This window comes from Buteo buteo, chromosome 28, assembly GCF_964188355.1.
Source record: "Buteo buteo chromosome 28, bButBut1.hap1.1, whole genome shotgun sequence".
Lineage (NCBI taxonomy): Eukaryota > Metazoa > Chordata > Aves > Accipitriformes > Accipitridae > Buteo > Buteo buteo.
In genome coordinates, this window is record NC_134198.1 from 9,779,663 (window position 1) to 9,804,002 (window position 24,340).

A 24,340-nucleotide genomic window follows, 5' to 3' on the forward strand; every position below is an offset into this window, starting at 1 on the left:
CCAGACTACCACTGTGCTGAGGAAGTATTTCCCCTATTCCAGACTTTCTTCCCTTCCTCTAAATCCTTGGAATTAAAAGTCCTTTCTTTCTTATATCCTAACTGTATGCAAAAGCAAACTTCTGGCTTCTGAGTCTGCCTTTGCTACAGCCCAGCACAAACACACCTCGTGCTGCCTTAACAGTCACTTTGACTTCAAGTTTCTGAAGAACAGCCCACTTTAGAATTACAAAGTCTCTTAATTATTATTTGAACATCATAAACATCACTTTAGCCAGAGTTAAGCACCAAGAAAGTGGTCCCTCGTCCTTTCTCCAAACTGGCTGCTTCCACAAGCATCTTCCACCTGTAGAGGCTGTTCTGCTTCTCCAGTTTTACTGGAAATCTGGGCGGTTTTTATTTGGTTTGTAAATCACTGGAACTGTACTATGGGAGGAGACACACCTCAGCAATTCAGGCCCTCTGAGTTTGCTCTCATTGATGAATGTTTCTGCCTTTGCTGAATGAAGAAGCAGGTTTTGTCACACTTTTTGTTTTGGATCTCATGCTCAGCAACTAAATAACTGAGGCAAATATTGTCTGATGGACTCATTCTTTCAAGGAACATATCCAATGTTCTTTTCTTTGTCAAGAAATAAGAACTGTAGAAGACGTGCTGAAAGCTTTTATTTTGAGGACTGACCTGAAGTGGCAAGCTGGAAAGTTTAGGACTTATCAAGGTCATTGGTGGATGAGAATGATCTTTCACGTTCCTCTGGTTGAAAGGCTGAGCCATGTATAAGGAGTGTGGTATAGATAGGGGCTAAATTAAAAGTGGCCTGTGGAATGGATGCAATCTTAGAAGCTTCCATGTACTTTCTGAGATACTCCTCCACATAGACAGGGTCTCTCTCTCTCTCCACTTACCTCACCTCTTTTAAAGATACGGAAGGAGGTAATAGATGGGAGCGGAATGCAGCACGCAGCAGCGTGGTCCACCATAGACAGCACACTGAAATCCTCTCTGCTTAAGACACAGGAAGGAATGAAGAAAAAGGATTTTGCCCATTACTAACCCAAAATGAGAGTAGTTGATATTACAAGTCATGTATGAGGAGTGCTGTTTGCAGCATCACAGGAAGAACCTGAAGATACAGTGATGCCCTGAACTCACGAACAGAGCCTTGCCTTGCTTCTCCACAATCTATCACGATCCAAAAGGTAAACCAACACAGAAGCCTCTATGTTCACATGCAAACTATTTTATGGTTCTGTGGCGTTCACCATTTGAGGGCAGGAACTGATGTGGCCTAACAAGAATGCTTAACAGTTGCTACAGAAGGTAAGATTCAATTAGGAGATCTGCAAAATGCCATGTAATTAAAGATCTATGAAGATCACAGAATGCGTTGAACTGAAAGACAGACAAACAAAATGCTAGCAGGTAGAAGTCAGCCGGTAAAAGATGCAGATGGAGAGAGATTAGGACAGCAGGCTGAAAAGAAAGGATAATGAGGGCATTGAAAGGTAATGCTAAATTTAGCAATAGAGACCTAACTTTCAAATCATGAACAGATGATCAAAGTTACTCTGTCTTCTGCAGATTTTCACTCAAAGTACAGCACAGAAGACTTTTGATTCTCACAGACAATATACAGAGTCTTAAAATATATCTCAAAACATGCTTTGGGACACAGTGCCTAAGATCTTCCCACACAGATCTAACTAACTGCTAACTCTTGATCTAAATGAGGTCTGACATTTCCAAGGTGTATTTTCAATGTAGAACAAACCTAGTTCAGAAGGATGTCAGGATTTTTCTTCTTTTCTTATAGCGCTTTTTAAAAAAAAAGATTTATTGTTATTACAAATCCTGATGTTGCAACTAGTGTGATCACTACAAAAAACCACTCTCCATTTTGTGTTCCTCCTCACCATGAAATCCACGCCTGAGCTTCTCACACAAGCTACCACACCACTGCTGACACCGCTTCAGCACTTGAGGGATCCTAACTGCTGAGACCCGTTGCTCTGACCTACAGTGGTTTGCAGCTGATTCATTCTGCTAAGAACCAACTGCAAAAGTAGCATCCCATTTTTCAGCACCAAAATTACTGCAAAAAATAAAAAAATTAAAAAGAAAAAGGTCAATCTTTAGAGAAATCATCTGTATCCAGTTATATGTTACTATCACACAAGAAATTCAAGTTTTAATAAACAGTGATTACCAAAAGACATGGTACTTTCTTAAATATATTGTGCGGGAAATAATTACAGAAATAAGCTTCTAACATTCTGTTTCAATAGAGATAACACCCCCCCCCCCCAACTAAGAGACAGAAAGACAATATGCAGTACAAAAATTTTATTGACATGAGTTTGGGATGACTGTTTTACATATAAAGGTGAAGTGTTAGGAAACAGGTAATCCTTTCCTCTCCCAGGCTTAATTTGAGAAAAATGCTACTTTGGAAATTACAGGCATGACCACGTCACTGTCCATAGCTCTCAAACCCACCTCCTGATAGCCCATCGGAAGGCATCTAAGTTTGATCTCAAGCAAACTCTGCACTTTCCTCTGCCTACCAGATGAGGTATCGAGACAGCGAGCGTTTCCACATTATTACAGTTCACAACTATACAACTGTAGCTACTGTAAGGAGAGACTGGGGAAATACTCCCTTCGTAGAAATTCTCCCTCATGGGAACATGATCTACCTCTGTAGTGGGGTGAAAAATTAAGAAGATTTAATTTTAACTGCAACTCAAATATCATTTCACAGCAATTACATCTTTAATCCACAACAGAAATTGATAATTACATAGTAACTCATGTTATCGCTACTACATTATCTCTGATAATACTGTAGTTAAGCTTGTGCTCAAATTCCTTTTCAGTAAAATCTGTTTCTGAAAAACACTATTATTTCTCCGATACTTTTAAAACACTAATGAAGTATATAAAAGTTTTTACAGTATACAAGAAAAACTAAGTTAATAAATGATCACATTTTCTTCAATTCTATCAAAGAGTCTGAGAAAAATAACTTTTATTGCATTTTAATTTCTCAATCTCTTTCCTTTTTTAAAAGATAAAAGTTATAACGGAAATTCATGACATTTTAGATGAAGAGAAGCTTGGGAGAAAAAAAAAATCACAATTCAGCAGGCAGATGATGGGGAAATCAAAGTATTTAATATGGCTTGTAGCTGAAAGTAATTGATCTGCATTTCCAATCATTTTAGTTATTGCCACATTCCATTAATTTTTCATTAAGTGAAGATAAAAACACGTCTTTAAAATGCATGTACAATAGCTTTAAGCCATTGCTGTACATATTGTGCAACTCACCTGAATGCAGTTTAACATGTGGACTTAATAGAATAATATTTATGTACAGTATATACACAAACAGAATCCTGTGGTAATACCCCTGAATATTATCATTTAAACGAGTAATTTTCATAATAAAAGAAGAAAAAAAAAAACCCCCAAACATCTATGAAGGTGGCAAAACTGCCCATTTCTGAAGTTTAAATCAATATAATTTCCAGCTGATTTACATAGAAATAAAACTGTGGTCCTGTACAAACTTTACATTACAGGGAAACAGTCTATTTTTAAAAAATATTTACATATTTGAGTACTTGGTTCTTTGCAATAGAGATTATATGAACACAGAAAATTGTATGGTAGGCAGGCTTATTTATTAGATTTTTCTATTTGTTCTTTTTTGTGCAAATTCCAAATCTCTCTTTTTGTGTTATTATCTGCCTCTATTTGCCTTGTATTACTGCTGCTGCTTTTTTTAGTATTCTGAGAAGGCTGGGTGACTTTACTTCTAGGAACAGGAAGAAAAGATTTAACTCTTGAAACACCCAACTCTGTCTTTGATTTACTGTTGCTGCTTTCCACAGTTCGACTGCTGCTGAGAGGACGCATTCCATCCTATGAATAAAAAAAAAGCATTTTCTGTATAAATTATTATTGCCGTTTGACCTGGAAAACAACCAACCAACCCTACCAGCCCCATGGAACCCTTGTTATTTACAATCTTTTGCAGTCGAATATGACAGCTTCGTACTACTTGGTGAACGAACTATGGCTCTTTTTTGCTTCTTTGACTGAAAGATATATCATAAACAGCTTAGAATACCAAAATAAGTCAATGGGGTTTTTGCATTACCATTGAAAAAAAATTTAAACTTGATTCTCAGATGTCTCAATCTCAGAAGTACCCAAAAAAACCCCACATGTTCTTTCTTTCATTATTGTGGAAAAATGACTGCTGCAGCCACAGCTACAAGGGGAAAAAATGGAAATTCATGTAGTTATGAGCAAAAAAAAAAACAAACAAAAAAACCAAACCAGCTCTACAGCTTAAATAAAGATATTCACTTTTTTGTACCATCAAGGCCATAAATAATAACAAAATAATCATGACAAAAATAATACTTCAAGAATGGAAGTTGAAATGCTAGTTACATTTTAATCCATAATCTTATAGATTTCTTTCCTATAAATTAGGTTTTAGCATCTCAAATGATTTATGCTAAGAAGCTACATTCTTAAAAACCGGACCATATTCACCCGGCCCAAATTTAGATACCTGAAGTGCCGAAGTCAGGTATGTTGTCACTTTTTGTTCCTTTATAGTCAAGGAGAAAGAGGTTAGTGAAGCCATTTTTTGATAGTCACTAACATATATCTTTCATGAGAGATGTCTACTTTTCCACTGACAGGAAAGGAGAATTAGGACCTTAACTGTTAGTATCAGTTGAATCCAGATCACCCTCTGGGCAGCAATATTAAAAAGTTCATTTTCGCCATCAGCTACTGCTCTTCGCATAAAGGTTGGTGGCATGAAAACAGACTATTCATCACTGTCTATTCTTTATTAATCCTTGATTCCATCAATTTATTTGTATCCTGGATGAAAGGTTTTGCATCTCTTACCAGCTTGCTTTTTCCTTCACATACCTGAAAGCATTTTTTCTTCCAGCCAATTAAAAAAAAATTAATTATGGGTATGTTGCCCTTTGAAGTAATTTGTCTCATTACTGTTGGTAAGATTGCCTCTGCTCATGCAGTATTGCTTGTGTTACCTACAGAATTCTATTCACTTTCGGAAAAGGATGCTTTTCTAATTTCAAACTCTTTTTCAGACACAAGTTCTTGCAGCTGCACAGGTTAACCATCGTAACAACTGCCTCTAAAAGTTTGACTTCCGCTTCCAAACTGAGACTCTGCTCTTCTAGATTTTTGATAAATTTGTTGTAGTAATGACTAAATCTAGAAACAAAGCTTCCCGTTTTATTAGCTCTCTTTCCCCTCTAGCAAAAGGTTGGGTTGTGTTTCCTTTATTTTGGCTAACATTTCCCCACAAAGATATGGGAAATCAATTTTTTTATTCTGTATGAAATCTTTTGACTAAGTTCTTCAAAAACCCCAAAGGTAGCTAAGCTTGTCTACCTCCAAAGTCAATATCGTTATGCCTTATGTTGTTAGAAGGAATTTTAAAAGGAAAAAAATTCACTAGGAAAAATTTACAGTAGGAACGGGTAGGTCAGCTGACTTAGCAAATTGTCCATGCATCACTACTATGTGAAGCTCTGATTTAGAATGTCTGAAATTAATGTGTTTAGAGATATATTCAAAAGCAGTATTCCATTAGCAGAGACTGTTTTCTGGGTTTTAAGTAAAATTACGGAAAATATTCTAATATTTTGAATAGTTGGATATGAAAAAATATGATGGTAAGAAGTCATCTCATCCAACTTTAGCTTTTTTAATGCTTAGGTGTGCAAGGTAAGCTATTTTCAGGGGTACTTCATTGTACCTGCAGAACATAGTCAGCGTGTCTCTAGAAAACAATTTATCGCAGTCAGATAAAAGCATCGGGATTGGACTCTAGAGGACCCCTGTCGAGGCAACATAGAGGACCTAGCGAGGGAACAGAGACAACAGATTCTGCCCTGGCTAAGGTTAATTGAGCTGTGTGCTCAGAAGCAATCTTGATGTTCAAAAATACAAAGAGCAAGAAAGAATAGGGAAAAAAGTGTAACAGCAGAGAAAGCATAATTTTTACTTCATATCCAAAGAATGAAAACTAAGCAGGGTATATTTTCATCTTCATATTTAGTAGGGATGCCACAAACAATAATTTCAATTTCTGAAAAGATGATGATAGTGGATCTATTGTATCTTCCAGCAGTGTTCAGCTTATCTTCCCACTCTGAAACTGCTCTGAAGTTAGTAAAGCTTGTTTACATTTAGACTATCTTTTCCCAGAATCACCAAACTTATAACATAGGGTTTCTTTTGATTTCTCATACATAATATGGCAAGACAACTGTATATTACAACAAATAGCTAGGTAGAAAAAAAGCAACTGAATCCCACTTTAAAAAAAAAGTGCTGTTCTTCACAAACTCTGGCAATATCACATCTTCTCAAAAATTCTACCACTGAGAGCTTTGACACAACAGCAGCTCAATTCTACTTAGATAACAACATGTAGGAAAACAGTGGTTTGAAATCATACATATTTGGGTAATCACTATGAAAAAAATGATAGAAAAATAAACCACGAGCCAGCAATTTTACGTCAAGAATTTTAAATTTTTGCACTTTTGCAAACTTACTGAATAACATTAACTGGGGGGAAACAACGAACCCAGGGCTTTTATTTCCCTCAAAATCCGATACAAATAACTTATAATGTCAAAGTAATGTCAACAGTACTTGGCCTAGGGAGATGGCTTTATGTAAACATGAAAACTGAAGCAAATACATCCATTGTTTAATAAATCTTTAGTTTCCATTAAGACACGTGGAAGAAACTTGGCATGATATGTCTGGCAAGTTTCCTAAGAATCATGACAGTTTATTCTTGTAATAAACAGGGCACTGGAATGCTAATTCTTTGGATCCAATCAGGAATTCAGATTTTGGAGAAACTCGAGACACCTTCCCTATCCTACTATAAAACTCGTTTCACCTACCTTTTGTGCTGTTGTTTTACTTGGGTTAGTACCACTTGCTGAAAATACAGGATTGTTCTGAGAGTTATTGAACATCAATAGCTCATCCTTAGAACGTGCGATCTAAAAAAGATAAGAAAATGGTGATATTTTTAGCTATTCACAATAGAGATTATGTTTCAATTTGCCAAATTTTGGAGTCTTGATTTTATTTTCATGTAGTTTCTGTGCAATGCAATGCATAAATATCCAAAGAATGATTAAAATATCTTTCCTTTACTCTTGAGTGTGTTTGTGGAAGATGGGAGATAAAGGGAGGGATTTCACATTGACTATTATCAGAGGAAGATTAAACATACATTTCCAGAGCAATACTTTATTCAGTGGAGCTTAAGGGCAGCTTCCCATTAAATTTTATCCAGCTCCAGGAATATCACAGAAAGGAATGAGCCTTTTCTCTTCCTCCTGCCATGTTTCTTCCCTACTATTTTCCACCAAACCTTGTGACCATGCAATAGCAGATAGAGTCTGATCAGCCTTCTGTGCTTACGGAAAACTAGGTATTTTATCCTGGGGCAAGCTGATCCAATTCAACTCTGCAACTGCAAAAGTAATCAATCCCAACATAACAGGCAGCAGGAACATATTTGAGTGAAAGGGCAAATTAGAGAGTAGAAGTAATTATTCTGATGGCAGCCTGAAATTACATCACACAAAGAAAACATGCAACAGCGCCCTTACTTCTGTAAGGCTCTACTAGGCAGCTAGGGAAATAACAACAGAAACTCCAGCCATGGATGGTTCCACCCATAGTGAGGAAACTGAACAAAAGACAGTGACATCTATCTCCTTCCTTATCTAACCCATATTTCCTTGAATTGTCAACAACAAGCAATTACATTTTACATGTTATTAAACACAATTTTAAGTTGGTTACCATTTCTTTAAGCACATCTCATTCTTTCAAGGATAGATATGGTAAATCCCTGCTAACTGACTAGTGATTAGCTTGCCAGCTTGGTGCATGTGACTCATGCGAGTACTGTAAATACTTTAAAAAACCCAACCCAAAACACCATAATAAAGGATTTCATTAAATAGGTTGAAAATTCTTCCCAAACTCTATTTCTTTTTTTTAATAAAAACTTGGATGACTTCTAAGAGTAAACAGAATACTTAATGAAGCAAACCTAATGGAACTGCTGTTCAGAGAGATCCTAGAGGATGTAATGCACAGCCTAACTGGACAATCGCCTAAGACTGACTCTCTCTGCATTTCAAAAGATACGGAACAGCTGCTCCGGTGTGAACACAGCCTGCTGTCACCGCCATCGACTTCAGCTGTGCTAGGAAGAAAGAAGGAAAAGAATAAATAGCTACAGCTACAGGGAGAGCTGGATGCTTTTGGTGTAGATGGAAAAAATGAGAGAGATCTACGGCTCCACCCTCTCCTCCAACAGGCCTCCCATAACCACCCACAACCCATTCCAGCATAGAACTTAGCCCCAAACGTATGAGCCTTGCAAGCATCCTTCACCCTCTTCTGCCACTGTTAAAGAATTAGGCCAATCCATTCTTTCTTGGTTGGGCAGCAAAACTGCACTTTGCGTACACAGCAGAGAAGCCTTGAGTCCGTTCTGTGATGGCTAATGGGATTACAAGTGCAATGCATATTAGGAAAAACTTTCTATGTCTTTAAGACTACAAAACAGTTTCCCAGTGGAAGCAATGACAGCATGAAAGATAACATGGGGAACAATAATGCAGAGAAGGCTATTGTCGCTAGCATTTATGAACTTAGAGATTTCAGCCTGCACTGCAAAAATGTGTGCAAGAAAAAATAGTGAAGGTGTAACTTAAAATAATGTATATTAAACCAGAATACTTACCCTCAAATGTATAATTTATTAGTTGGCTTTGGTTTATTCCCAAATAATTTAATAATTTTCTTCAGTTCAAGCAGTGCTTGTAAATTAAAAATTTATTTTAAACACATAGCAAAAAATTGCATATAGTAATGACATAAATTATTTAAAAACCTTGTGTTACCTTGCTTATATCAGGCTCAGATTTGCTGGAACACATACTTTGAAGTTCCTGCACAAGATCTACTTCATCATCAGAACCAAGGGACAGCCTTTGCTCCAGATTTAACAGTCTCAATTGATCCTTTGCTGAAGATCTGGTTAAAAAAAACCCAAACAAAACAAACCAAAAAAACCCAAAACAGAGAGAAAAATTAAAATTAAGCTGTGGTACAGAATTTAAAAATAAATATTATACACACATGAAAAATAGCAGTTTCTTTCCAAATGACCTTTACTACCACAAACAAAGAAAATAACATCTAATTAAGTGGCAGCAATAGTTGTCAATACTTGTTATATCATAATAGATCTTCTTTCTATTCAAATTATTCTCCCAATTCTGAAATTCTAACAAAGGATTCTTCTGCCTACTATCTTCAAAGGTTCTCCTCTTTTTAAGATGGAGAAATCAATTTCGTAGTACTCTCCTTTTTGGACTTAATTCCAAACACTTAAAAAACCCCTGGCATACTGGAAGCATGAATATTCTATGCGCTCTGTGCCTGTGAATATGGTAGAACCAAGGTTTCAGACTGAAGTAAAGTCTCAAATGCAGTTCCCTCTGACTAATTTGTACACTTTCTTAGAGAAACTCTCTATCATTTAGACCAAAGTGCATGTACTATACCATTTTGAACTGCCATTCAGTAAGCTAAAAAAGCCAGAGGAGTTTTTAAAATATAATGCCAGGAGAGAAAAGCATACAGTTGGCTTTTCATGGCAGAGTAAGTGTTACATAATATTCTTAAGTCATAGACTATTCTGTTACATAAAAAGTCATGTAGTGAGGCTTGAATGACATGACAAGGCTTGAATTACAGAAATGTATTCTAAAATTATATCGAAGTACCTAAATTTTATTTTCTCTTGGAAATGAAAATTAAAAAGGATTCCTTTCTTCAGATGTAGAACCAAAACATTACCAAATACAAACTCTTCATCTATTCATTATAATGTGCTGGTTTACAACACAATTTTATCATCTTTATTGTTTGCTAAGTGTTACAAATACCAGAAATTAAAGCTTACTTTGTGGTGAGAGAAGCTCTTTTCTTACAGTTTGGTTGCAGCATAGCCTTAGATTTTATACCTGCACAAAGGAGAGATTGACTTATTAGCGTGTTATCATATGCGTTGATTTCTTTATTCTAAAATCAGTGATAAACAGGGAAAACGTGTTCCCATTTACTAGCTAATTATATCAACAGAGCCTGTCAAAGGTCAGAATACATCCCTTGAAACTGTTCAGAGTAGCATTAGGAACTCCTAAAATGGCAAACAGGGCATGAGTTGCCCAAGCTTTTGTGGAAGACAGAATATGAGGTTTCTGTGCGAGGCACTTGAACCACACTTACTGGTTCTCTCAAAGAGAAATCACTTGTCAACAGGAAAACATTTAAGTTTGCTTCATTTAAGTAAAATCAAACAACTTACCCTTACTTGGAATCAGGAACAATGTATGATTCTGATAGTCAGAAACGGAAGGCCACTCTAAATTCACTATTCCATTTTTTACTTATATTCACAGATGTTACCTGGACTCCGAGAACATTCTTGGGTACAAGATACAGTATCAACTATCCCACTTCAGGTTACGTTCATTTGATTTCTTAAATCCTCTTAGCGGGATTAGATAAGTTCAAAATTCAAATACAGAACTAGCAAGCAAAATTAGGACATTAGAGTTGCGGTTCAGAAGAAACAGACTTCTTTCTGAACAAGAGCTGAAGAAATGAATACCTCAATTTAACATTACAAAGTACCAGGCATCAAGTATTTCAGTCTTTTATATATGAGGTAATTGAGGATAGAATATTACTGTTTCTAAAGTATGTCTGTGTGTAAGCCTCCTTCTCTCTAAATCCCTTCCTAACTCTTCTCTCTGAAGGAATTACTTTCATTTTCTGAAAGCAAAATAAGTAATTTGATTTTGTCCTCTACAAGTTTTCCTGTTTGATATTATATTCAGTTACGGTATTCCTAAGTTTTCCTTCTAGACAGATGTATACTGTTAGAAGAATGATATGTTGCTTCTGCACATATCCAGATGTTATCCTTGTGCGGTAAACTGCTTGTTAGGTGGCTTAGGATCTTGAGGTGAAAAGACATTTCAAAAGTGTCAGCTACTTTCACATTTGTACACACACATAGACCCAGTCATATAAAGCCTTCTTCATCAAACAGCATACTGAAAATTATGTGGAAACTTCTTGAAAATTTTACAGTATCTGTGACTACACAGAATTTTTTACATTCATTTTTGCAATTAAAGTGAAAAATCAAACAAAAATCTTCAATTTAAAACCAAAGATCTCTTCCTTCCACTACAGGGCTTCTAGATTATTCTACTCGATTTATCTAATAAGATTGAACAAGGGATGCATGATCTGATTCAGACACTAGAAATTATTGTAGTGAAGCTATAATGTGTAAAAAAAAAAACCTCAGAGTAGGTATACCGTAAATTAGGTGCAGAACTAAGGAGTACCAATCAAGTAATGAAGCTTTCTGTCAGCTGGTATTAAGAAAGAGAATGATAGAGCATCATTCCATGCAATATGAGGTGGAACCACTGCTCAGTCTTCCACAATCTAGGCCAAAGCCTACCTCATTATTAAACAACAGGAAGGGCATTAGAACAAACAAACGACAAGAAAAAAAAAAATATTAGGATATCTCACAGTCACAAACAAATAATTAAGGGGAAAAAATTAAACAATTTTTTACTAGTAAACATAAACATGAGTGTCAATTAATTGAGAATTTTTAATTAATGATGTTGAAGAAAAGTTAGATTCATATCTATGCAGCTTAAACACCCACACCTTCTTTGAGAACTGAAAATAGAAAGCTTTACCTTCAGTATTTGTCTCCTGCTTATTCCATGACTGGGAGGATAAATGGCCTGACTTTTTGCGAGGACTTGTGCTCACTTTTCTCCAAGAAGCATTCTCACCTCTTTTCTTACTACAATTTTTGTAGCTTGAAACCACGGATAAAGGAAAATTTCCTCCCTTAAAATCTGCTATATAATTATCTAGCTCTGAAACAAAAGTAGAACAATGTTAAGAAGAATTGACTGTTGCAAACGGTGGTTCTTTGACTACCTTATACAACTACTTAGTTTAGTGACTGTAAATGCTTTTAACCACACACCTCCCATCATAACGACAGTTATGTTTTGTCAAAGTTTTAAAAAAAGGAATCAAACAGTTAAAAGCCCCACTTTCGCAACGTACAACTACTTGCCTTTCAGATTGTTCACTGTTACCTGTTCTGGGTAGAGGACAGCCATGCAAAACAGCTTTATTTAGCAAGATACTGAGAGCAGCTTTAACAACAGCCTGTTGACCTTGGCTAGGATTTTTTTTGGCTATTGCTTGTCCTGGTACAGATGGTCTTTTCACAGAGGCTCTGGAGAGTATTGCCTCTTGAACTCTGGGAGCTATCACAGCATTCCATAACTTGGACATCCACCTGTAGGCACACAAACAATCCCTTAACTTCAGAGACAATTGTCAAACCCCAAGATTTTATACTTTGAGTAACATATCAAATTTTGCATTTTCAGGAAGCACATGTATTTTGGACTTCCTATGGTTCCTCATTTCAGAAAGGAACTGATTTTATTTAAGGTAGGGTTTATTTGTTTGTTTTATATTAATTATTTGACCTAAGTTTCTTCAGGTTGCTTTGGCAAACTATTTATCATCTAATGCTTTTCCTGCTTCAGATAAGGACTACAAAACATTCTTTCAGCTTTAAAATAAGGAAGAATGTCCTAGAAAGATGCGTGTTCCTGTATATACAAAAAATGCCTCTTTCACCTTTGCAAGTGCATGGAGAAGTTTCTGTGCTTGCAGGTGTTCATTCATAGCCTATTTGCTGCCAGCGTGGGAAAAAGGAGGTATTCAGTTATGATTGCACCCTTTTCAGTATTCTTCCATTTCCAAACTTGTCCAGTTTACAAGACCTTCCTTTCTATTCATACAGCTGCCTTGCTATCACTCCCTTTGTTTATTTGCTCTATGGTGAACTGTGTTTCCAGGATGCCATGGATTTTCCAGATTGTCTGGTTTAGAGACTGGGTCTGATTACAAAAATGTCATTCAAAGGGACATGGTTCTTCTGGGACTTTTGCTTTTCTAAGAGAGAAATACTATACTGTTTTAGCACATAAGTGAAAAATTTGTACTAGGAAATAAATAAATGCTATTTCTCACAGCTTATAGTTCTCAAGGGATAAAGGCTAGGAGTTTCAGGCTTAAGGCTCAGCTTACATCTATAACAGACACTGAGACAATCTTTTCTAGATCAAATCCAACTCTTTTTTTTTTTTTTTTTTTTTTCCTTATACCCTCTTACGGGAGGAAGATGGTAAGATTGAGAGTCAGAGGGTTTATATTAAAGGTCAATAAGAAATGATAGGCTATAATGCTGTGTTTCAGCTTTGCAGAAATCCATTCAGAGAAAGTGAAGGCTTAAATGTCTATTTGACTTAAATGAACCTTTTTGTTGGATACATTGATACACAGAAGCCATCTTATTACCCAAAAGATTATGATGACTTTTTTGGCTTTTTTTTTTTTTTTTTTTTTTTTTAGGCAGTGGGGGGTTTTTTGTTTGTTTTTTAAAGTTAGAATGAATGAATCATTTGACAGATATACTTTTGGTTAGTTATGAAACATAAGATTGAGTTTTTGTGATATATAACCATGCTACAAAGTGCTGGTATAAGCTTGATAGAAGTTACATTACTTAGAAAAATAATTAGTACAGTTGTTAAAATAAGATGTACAACGCATGTTAGAGATGTTCCTCAAATCTTCCTTAGCATAATGTTGTAGATACCATTCCATATAGATAAAGTCTGCTTCTGCTAGCTGAGTTAAGATACCAAAATAAACAGTTGCTTTCATTTTAGCAATAAAGAACTCTATCTCTCCATTTCTGCCTATGTAAGCTTTTGACATTTTTCAATATTGTTAGTAGAAATGAAGGCTGCAAAGATAAAATTAATCTAATCATTCTAATCAAGCAGTTAACAATTGATGGCGTGTACAATGCCATCCTCTCTAAATAAAATTCCAACCTGGTGTTTAAATTCAGTCTTATGTTTGCACTCATCTTGATCAAGTCCCCAGTTCTTTGATAGAGGTGGTACTTAGGAAAGGTATAGCACCCCCCTATACCTGAAAAAGACCTGTAAAGCGAAACTCTTTCCTGTTGGAACATCGTCTTTAATTCCCCAGATGAAAAACAAGAAAAAAATGTAGCTAAAATTTTCCTCATCTATTCACTCTAATCTCCAAAACATGTGAAGCTACATGAAACAGCACACAGCAGGAAGCAATTTCTTGTCATGCCTTCTCTCTCCCTTCCCAGCTGCCTACTTCTACCACTTGCCTCATGCTAACACGTAGCCCAGAATTAACCCAGTCTGTAGATAGCTGTCTAATGTCTTAATGAATTGAGCTGACTCAGTGAAGCTTTAATAAAAGCAAAAAGCAGCAGAATAGCACAGTGGAGAGAAGGGCAAGAGGACGGGAGTGGTTAATTGGATTGAAATAACAGCAACCAGTGAGGTGCTAATTAAAGCTATTGCTAGTTATATGACCACACTGTTAGCCATCATCCTGCTAAAACGAACGTGTCCAGTAAGTACTCACTGGATCTGTGCTTTCTAATTGTTTATTAGTGAACAAAAACTACATTAAAATGAAGAGTCAGATGGCATATTGCTACTATAAAAGACATTTTGGGGTTGTGCTCAAAATAAAGCATTGTGAATCCAGTCAAAGTTTAACTTAAGAGAAATCCAAACTCAGAAACGCATAATTAAGGTATGTAAAGAACAGTTTGTCTGTCCTCTACTAATGCCATTGCAATAAATGAATGATTAAGACATTTCAGAGGACATGATTCAAGAGGGAGACAGAAGATACAAGGATGGTATACTTTATTCTTTTTTTGTTTCACAGCACCCATAAAAGTTTCAAGTCAATGCTACATCCACATTTAGACTTCGATAATTACTCTGGATATTAGATTATCTGTCCTTTTAGAAAAAAAAGGAAAATGAACAAGAAAAATGTATCAAAATCTGCAGACAGAACAAAAGATGAGAAAGCCAGTGCACAGGCTAAGCAAGGACCCTGGAAGAAGGGTCAGCAGAAACTAGTACAAGAGTAAAAAGTCAGAGGCGGAACAGAAGTGGCAATTCAGGAGAATGCTATGAAGCAGGGTAAGAAAAATAATGTTGCATCTCCAGAAATCAACATCATTATTTGAATTCTGAAAAAATCTGAATCTTAATTAGGGGCTCATTACCCTTCTAATATAGCCAAGTAACATCTTCACATGAATTAAATATGTTTTAAAATTCTATAACTATTTCTTGTATCACTTCCTAGCATTTGTAGAGAAGTTGGAATGTGAGCAGATGTTCATGCAACTGCAGGCAAGAAAAGAAAATTTTCATCATTCTTCTTTCATGTTATTGTATATTTAACCATATATATAGCTAAATGCATATATCTGCTTTATTTACTAAGCTAATACATCTGTGAAATTCTATTTATGTTTAAAAGTGATACCAGATATTAAAAAGAGTAAGAAATCATTCTCCAAATTTCCCTCATATTCAACTTCAAAAGGAAACTTTACCAACGTTTCAGGCTCAGAATTCTTGAATCTTATTTTGGTCTGTTCACTAATGAACAGCTTTCTTTACAGTGCTGCCTTGAAAAGAAGAACAAAACCTTTAAATGGTTGAGCAATATTAGCCATTCCAGTACAAGTAATATTTTGTGACCTCTGTGTCCGAAAATAACCGAAAGATCACGACAAGACTGACTTTCAACCAGTGTTAGACACCCAGTTCCCACTTGTGTCCTTCAGAATTGCCCTTCTAGTAATTAAATATCAAACAAAAGTTTAAAACTTTCAATAACTTCTGGTAAAATACTTTCAAGGTTGCTGAGTCAGGTGGGGTTTGGGAGAAACATAATTACTACATTTGTAGTAAGTAGCTGGCACCAAACAGTATCAAAGAGGAAACGGAAATCTTACTTCACTGTTGCTTGGCTATGCCCTGGCACCACAGGACAAGAGAAGAAATGTTTTGGCCCCATAAGTGCTTCAGGCGCTCCTAGACGTGATAAACAGGAGTTCAGCTGGTGCCAAACAGCAAGAATCCAGTCTATGATCTTGCACACAGGATCACACGGAGGAGGTACTTTGCCTCTGAACTGCAGGGAGAAAAGATGTTTGACAGAACATAAGACCTCTACTGCAAACACTTTCCTTGGAACCCCAAGAAGGCTTGGTTGGTTTTTTTTTTCTTGGTATATTGCTATTACAAAAATCAGGAACAGTCAAAAACTGGTCAAACCTTTTTATGGGGTATAATATTGAAGTCTTGTTGTATTAAAACTTATTTCCCCAACTATACTTTAAAAGAGATTTCCTTATCAGTAAATTGACATGCCTCTACTTTCTTGTAGGAAACTGAGACACAAATTTGCAGCAGTGCTTTTTCTATGGTGTTTAGGATTACAAGAGATCCCTACCATATCCTATGCAATGTATATGATATAAATAAGGCACATAAAAGAACATAAAATCACACTGAACAGGAATGTCTGATCCAGGCATGTTCTCAGTGGATTTCCGTATTGATTTTAGATTTAGTAGCAATGAAGGAAAGATGCCTTCATCTAAGAATTACATTTTTTAGTATGCCTCGTTAAAGGCAAATTATTTGGTGCCAGAAAAATCTTCTATTTCATCTGACTCCAAATTACAGTCTTCATCATCCTAATCCTAGGATTATCCTCTGGAACAGTTTGAATTAAAGGAAGAATTAAAAGATGCACTAGGGATAGTATTTGCCAGCACTGAAGCCAGAGCTTCTTGACAGAGTGTACAGGTGAACAATATAAAGTTAATGTAGAAAAACATTTAAACTGTTTCCGTATATCCTAATAGTCCAAAATAAGGGGAAAAGAGCTGTTAATCTGAAAACATGAATATTAAGGCACAAACAAAGTATCAGAATACAGAGCAAGGATCTTTGAAATAGTCTATTGTTCAAACAATAAATGTGCTTTTACTTTCCCTTAGTTTTTTATAACAGATTAATCTTTCTTCTATTTCTAACTTTGGAATCCACTATTTTAATCCCCACACCAACTGGCATTGGAGCTTGCATATGGCACATGTACGTATAAGAAAAAAAAAAACGTACTAGCACACCGGGCATTTTTATTCACTATTTAATTAGGGAAGATACAGGAAGACACATGGCTTTTTTTGTCTAAATAGACACCATCTGCATATATGCTTTAGAGAAAATAAACTTAATGAGATTACTACCCAAATTCTGTTCAACTTCAGTCAGAGGTAGGAACCTATTATATTGTTAAACTCTAACCTATGAGACTAAGGATTGCTTTTAAGCCTAAACAAAATAGCCTGAAAATGACATCTGTTACATGATGTTGCAAGTTCTGGTAGCCAAAGCAGTTTGGCAGAATAAGTTTGATCCAGCCTTTGCCTGTGAACAAGTCAGAAAACCACTGCTTCAGTGCATTCTGTATGTCTTGGTCTTGTGCTCAACTGAAGACAGTCCTTCTGTTTGATCTTGAATGAGCTACAATCAAACTGTTTCTGTCCTTTTATAAAGGGGCTTAGATCACTAGATATTCTCCAGTGTAGGGTTGAGAATACAATCTTTCTTCTCAAGAGGATGGAGGAGAATTCTGCTACATACTTTTATTGCATTGTCCTCTGGCCTGTACTTCATTCCAGCACTATAATGTATCTGCAAGATACCAGCTTCAACCAACCCACCTGCTTGCCTGCAGACAATTGCTACCCGTCCCCCACCTCCCCCAGCCTAGCCATCCTTTGCAAGGATCCTGGAAACCATTCATACCCTCAACCGGACAACCACTCATAATGGTTCCAGCTTACTTACTACCTCTGTAGGGACTCAAAGCTTTAAAGCACATGGGGAAAAAAGGAACCATTGTTTCACACAGAAGAGAAGAAAGTACTCAGAAGTAACTATGCTCCTAAAAAAGTAGTCTAAGAAAAGTAATCTATTGTTTCATTGATGGATTTCACATGATTCTTTTTATATTCCTGTTCTTGCTATTAAAGACTACCTAGGAATGTTTCTAAATTTCCTCATTATCATAACTGAAGTGTTCAGTGACCACACATTTCCTCTTTAGAATGTCTTTGGATCAGTAAGCTTTTATAGATGAGAACTGTGGTACAGGAGATGACATCCGCAAGGATAACCAAGATACACACAGCTGAACACTCAGAACCGACAGTAGGTCTGTTGTCCCAGACCAGGGCTCTTTACTACTGACAGTTTTTTTAATTCCTAGAACAATCTCCCTTTCTAAGCCTGTTCAAAACTCTGCTGCCAAGATTATTTTCCTTTGCAGCTGTTTCGATTAAACTCCCCCTCCCAACGTCTAACACTGCCTGACTGTCTGCAGTAGCTGCTATCACACTGGAACTGTTTTCTTCCAAATAACTTTCAAAATTCCACAGTTCTGCTTTTGCCCACATCTTTCTTTTTGATTTCCAATCCTCCATTTATTTATTCATGTTAAAACAGACTTCCCATCCTTATTCTCTTTCTGACTTTTGTTCCAGCTTCAGCAGGCCTATTGGCTCAAAACAACTCCCCTACTGATATTTTAACCCCTCTTTCCTCTTTGACTTGAAAAGCATGAAAACTTTTTGCTGCTTAAAACTTAGACAATACACGCAGGACATATAATTATCTTATTTTAGATATATAGAATAAATTCCATTAGAAAGGGATTTTATGTTTGCTGAACAGATTCTTACTATCATGCTCACTCAGAAGATGAAAAAAATTACTGAAGGATGTTTTCATACAGTGGGTAAGCAAGTATCCACAGTATCATTATTTGGAGCCAGCCTGTATGTTTGTGCTAATCAGCCATGGCAACACACCTTCCTACATGAGGCCAAGCACACCATTTACAGATACACAGCCTGTATATTCCCAGAAATGAATGCTTTTTTCCTGTAACAACTTAGTTATCTGCTCAGCTTTTGACATTTCCGTCATACATATTTCACAGACCTGGTGATGAACAAAATTGCTAAAGCCAATTCAAGTTCTTACCTTGTTTATAACTTTTCTTCTTAAAAACCTTTGAAGCAAGCCACGCATTGGTTCCCCATCCCACCTAAGTTGAACCCAACGGAAATGCTGCTGAACCAGCAGGTCAGAGCCATGAAGATGACACTTTGCGATTGTCCCCAGTAAAAAGCAGTTCTCATGAAAGTAAAAGGCACCAGAAACTCCATTTGCTGAAAATAAACCATAAAACACTTTACTGAAATACTCAAAGCTGTGACTTGATTTCATATAAAAGCAAGAAGCTGTGACATAATTAGAAAGGAAAAAATCCCACCATAAATTAGCCTTAAAACATACTATATTTGGTTAAGAACAACTGCAATAAAATATAAAAACTGAACGAATTACATTTTTCTCCTCTTCCCTGTTTGTCATGTATTATAATACAACCGTACTGTAGTAAAAACATTTCTGCATCCCAAATTCTTTACATACCTCTTTGAATAGTGCAAGGATTTTCCGAACTCCGATTCTCAAGAGGTGCCAGAAAATCGCCTAGTAACTCAGATAAAGAAGCTCTCTCCAGATTTTCTAAAATCACAATGGTTGTCTTGCTTACAGGAGGCTGTTTAACTGGGACCAGACAAGCTGAAATATAAAAATCCAACAAAGTCTACTTACGGAAATTGTCTTTTATTTATGTATACAGCTTTTACTACTAATAATGCAACAAAGGATTTATTATTATTATTATTGTTAGCGTTTTAACTTGTTCACAGAAGCAGACAGACTGTATAATTTTTTCAAAACTGGAAGCATAAAATCAAACAATGGAAAGAATATCATAATGTACAGTAATAAAAAAAATTGAAAGCTATTATTAAAATAAATTCCTGAAATGGCTATTATGGGATCTTCATCGATAGGAAGGATTTCAGCACACTGAAAATAAATACAACAGAAAAGATAGCAAGGACCTCTGAAAACATTTCTTCCATTTGCTGTAATACATCTTAAACTTTTAACATGTACTCTTTATACCATGTAGCAATAAAAGGATTCAGAATATTCCATGTTTATAAGAAACTTAATCATTTTATGAGATTGCCTATTTGTTTGCTACTATCCTCTCTTCAAAACTTCCTCCAATATCTTTAAAAATCACCCAAATAACCAGAGCTAGTTTGAGGCACAAACAGTAGCACCTGAACCTTTTTTCACATTTCACAATTCAGATCTTTTCCTTTATTTTTCCTGATTTTATTTACTGCCTAAAAAAGATACAGCTTTTGCAAGTGTTCCTGTAACACTAAATCCCAGGGGAATGCTTCTGTAATACAAATATTAAGCAAAACACTTGTCTTGAGTATATTGTGCCTTGCGTTGTTTCAAAACTTCTCAAGGTGGTACTAAAGATGGTCATTAAGGAAAATGATGAGTAATAGGGCAAAACTTACAGCAACTGACTAGCTGATGCTATTTATTTGCAGTTTCCTGAATATTACTGCCCTGTTTTACTAAGAGGATATAGCTGGATAGCAGGGAGGACAGGTACCTCCTCTGTGTCTGATGGAACCATTTAGAGAGAAGAGGAGAGTGCTCTCCTAGGAGAGGAGATGCGGCAGAACAATGGGGCAAGGAGCAGGCAGAAAAATGAGAGGCTCGACCAGCAGCACGATGCTGAAATGCAAACACAGACTATGAAGAAGAGTGTGTGGCTGACACAGAGTAAAGTATCCAAAAGAAGAAGCTTTCCTACAAGACAGTGGCTAATAAACAAACCAGACTATGAATGATTTTCTCGCCTGCAGGCCAAACACCAAAGCCTAGCTAACTTCTGACTAAATGGTCTCTTCTCTTCCAGGAATGTGATAGCACACACATGAAAATGACATGTGGGAATAATAACTATCCTCCAAACTGTGACCAGGATTTCCTGGAAGAAAAAATGGCATAGAGTGAAGTTACACCAGGAAGTACGCGAACAAACAGAATGGAGCACACCATTGTACAAACCCATGATATGGCTCTGCTTTTGTTTGTGAGCACAGATGTTGTCAGAGGGGACTGCGCAGAGTTTGTTGCAACCAAGAAAGCCAATGAAAGTTACAGAATGAAAGCATACTTGAAGAATAGGCCCCACACTGCACACACACAGCAGGTAGAAGACAGCATTCAGTCTCACTCACTGAATTGTAGTTTTTCTGATTAAAGAGCTAGTAATTCTAGTTTGTTTGAATAAAACATTTGCTTGTGAGATTCAGATTCCTCTTGGTGTTTCTGATCTGCCCATGCTGAGAAGGAAAAACGTAGTGGCTGATCCTCCTCTCAAATCTCTGGCTGTCTCAAAGTTTCATCATGGTAGCACATGAGAATGCATCCAGAGGCACTGCACTGGCACAATTGAAATTGTTAAAACTTCAAATGCCAGAAGCCCAGCCTCTTTCAATACAGAAAGTGAAATGTCAAAATCACAGCTCCTGAAACACAAGGTTATTCCAAGCAGTAATGACATTTACGACATTTATTTTTAATGTGAATGACCATATTGAGTGAGAGGTAAAGTAAGATCCTAGAGCTGTAGAAGGGACCATAATAATAATAATAAAAGAGAAAAGCCCAACATTTTTGGATGAAAATGAGGTCTTGCCACCAAGGTTAGATTCAAAATATATTGCTAGCTTTTGTCAATGAAAAAACCAAAACCTAAACACTCATAAAACAAAAATGAAAAAAAAATAGAAAAAAGCTGCAAAGAGGTGAAAGCAACTACATATCTGAGAACTGCTTGCAAACAGTAAAACTGTATTTAAGCCAAAATTTATTTGAACAGTAGTAAAGAAAAGGAAGCACCATATCACCCTTCAGGCCATGTATGGTTAATACTATGGTGAAATAAAAGAAATCAGAGTTTGAATGCATGAGCATGGGCAAAACGCAGCACAACTTGCCCTTGAAAAAGCCTTCCACAGAAAACACTGCTTTTTCCTTCACTTTTAGCACTATTCTATTTCTTTTTTTTTTTTTTTTACATTCTCTGTCCCATGTGCCCCCGTTCTTCTGCTTCCGTACTTAATTTGCACTGTTATTCATCTTTGGCTACTTTGTCGTTTTTTCACTCTTACTGATTATTCATTGTGAATTTACACAGGTACAGCCTACTGACCACTCCAAGAATACTTCATTATGGAGCACCCAAGTAACAGGACTTTAATCTACACCTAGCTATTCACATCCATTAAGAGAAAACCGTTCATTTTAACAGAAATTCAACTTTGTCCTGTAGTAATGGGTCGGAATACACACACACACACACACACACACACACACTAACATTTGCCTGCCCGGGTGACAAAATTTGGCTCAGAGCCGCACATAAGTATCTAGTAAACAGAAATATATCAAAAGCAAGTAGTCTGACTTTTTAAGAATTCTCTCACTGCTCCTTTTATTCCCAGAAAGGTAATAATTATTAGAACAGCTACAAAAAGGCAACAATAGAACTTAATTTCTGATTCAGTAGATCTGTACCACAGCAATCAACTTTTAAAGGCCCACAAACAAAGGGAAAAAAGAATGAAACAGAAAAAAAAAGTATTAAGAACTGTTAATTTTACTTAAATGGCACAAACTTTTGACTCTTAACATTATTCCACAAGCACCTGGAAAACTATGGGTTCTGTTAAAACATGCCAACCACTATCTAAAATGTTTTAATGTATTTCTTTGCTTTGTACCATTAAAAATTTTCCTACAAATTACCAAAATTAGTTCCGCTCAAATAACCTTACCGCTACTGATGAACAGTTCTGCAAGTTGCTCCTTGGAGAAACCAGCATCCACTTCAACTTTAACGATTTCACATGTGGATCCTGCAGCCACTTGCTTTTGCTGTGTTGAAAATTTATAGATTTGGTGAAATAGTGCAAACTCTAAACTATGAACTAATTTACTTTATATGTTTGCGTTAATACCTTCATGCAGGCTGCTATCTGATATGCTATATAGTCTTGCAAACTTCCTTCTGGACCATGGAAAATGACATTACGGTATTGTTCAACCTACAGATAGACAATAAATTATTCTTGAAAGTTCAGACTTGGATTTTTTTTGTCACCTAGATGAGACAATCGGCATCAAACAGACAAAATTCTTTGTTTTGCGCTACTGGAGTTGATAATCCTTACTATATTAGTTTCAAAATAGGCAATATTTGCATACAATATCTTGGAAGTGTATTGATAAATTTATATCTTAATTTGTAAAACTACATGAAAAGGTATTTTGTCATTATAGTAATCATTAAAACTTGAAAAATTCACATAGGAAGTAGATGAATTTAGGAGTCACAAATATTTTCTTGATTTTGAATTAAAATAGATAAACAAGAATGATGTTCAATCAGATCATCAAAGAGTAGTTTAAGTCACTGCTAACTTAAGGACTTAGTCTAAGGACTTTATTTCCAGTTGAAATGGGATCATGTTATCAATACAATAGAATAAAAATTGTTTCATCTATCTTAACTGTAAAACTACTTTATCTCTAAAAAGTCAGTAAGGGCATACACTCATATCATTGTGCAATATTGTTGAACACAGCAGAAACGTATGGCATGTAACTGTTCTTCTAACAACACAAAATACTATCAAGGACACAGCAGAAATTGTGCAGATTTTAAACTAATTCTGATTTGATTAGCAATGTTAAAACAAATGATCTATGAAAGTTAACTCATATTATCTTTACATTTTGAGGTATTAAATAAATTGTGTTACAGGAGATATGCTAATAATAAAATTCAAGCCTGAAATAATTGCTTACAAGAATGTTATTCTAATTTACTTTCCCCTCAAAAAGTGGAATAAAATAACTTTGGAAAGAAATAAGATATCACAGAGCTTTTAATATATTTTTCTTAAGCCATTCAGTTAATCAGGTTGCAGCTGCTTAAAGAAGACCATTAATGCCCTCACATGACTAAAGTTTGGGGTAAGATTTAGGGGGAACTTTATTTTAAAATAACAGCTTTCATCCCATTTCGTTTTTTAGAAGTCTTGACATTCTTTCACAGAGCAGAAGATCAATTTTTCTTAGTAAACACTATTACAGAAGTATTTTCATGTATAAATAGCATGCAGAGAGAAGCTAGCTTA

General features: G+C 35.9%; 1 protein-coding gene across 2 annotated transcripts in view; it reads right to left on the reverse strand.

Moving 5' to 3' along the window:
• Positions 1–2,334: 2,334 nt before the first annotated feature.
• CTTNBP2 (cortactin binding protein 2) overlaps positions 2,335–24,340 on the reverse strand; it is an 87,881-nt gene continuing 65,875 nt past the window's right edge. For both annotated transcript variants that reach the window (XM_075059042.1, XM_075059043.1), the window contains exons 13-23: positions 23,159–23,245; positions 22,976–23,075; positions 19,680–19,832; positions 19,227–19,414; positions 16,121–16,299; positions 12,321–12,526; positions 11,907–12,092; positions 10,079–10,139; positions 9,012–9,144; positions 6,984–7,085; positions 2,335–3,927 (exon numbers count right to left, since the gene is read on the reverse strand). In XM_075059042.1, the coding sequence (XP_074915143.1) occupies positions 3,682–3,927; positions 6,984–7,085; positions 9,012–9,144; positions 10,079–10,139; positions 11,907–12,092; positions 12,321–12,526; positions 16,121–16,299; positions 19,227–19,414; positions 19,680–19,832; positions 22,976–23,075; positions 23,159–23,245 (1,641 nt within the window). In that variant the 3' untranslated portion in view covers positions 2,335–3,681. The remainder of the gene's footprint in view (positions 3,928–6,983; positions 7,086–9,011; positions 9,145–10,078; positions 10,140–11,906; positions 12,093–12,320; positions 12,527–16,120; positions 16,300–19,226; positions 19,415–19,679; positions 19,833–22,975; positions 23,076–23,158; positions 23,246–24,340) is intronic.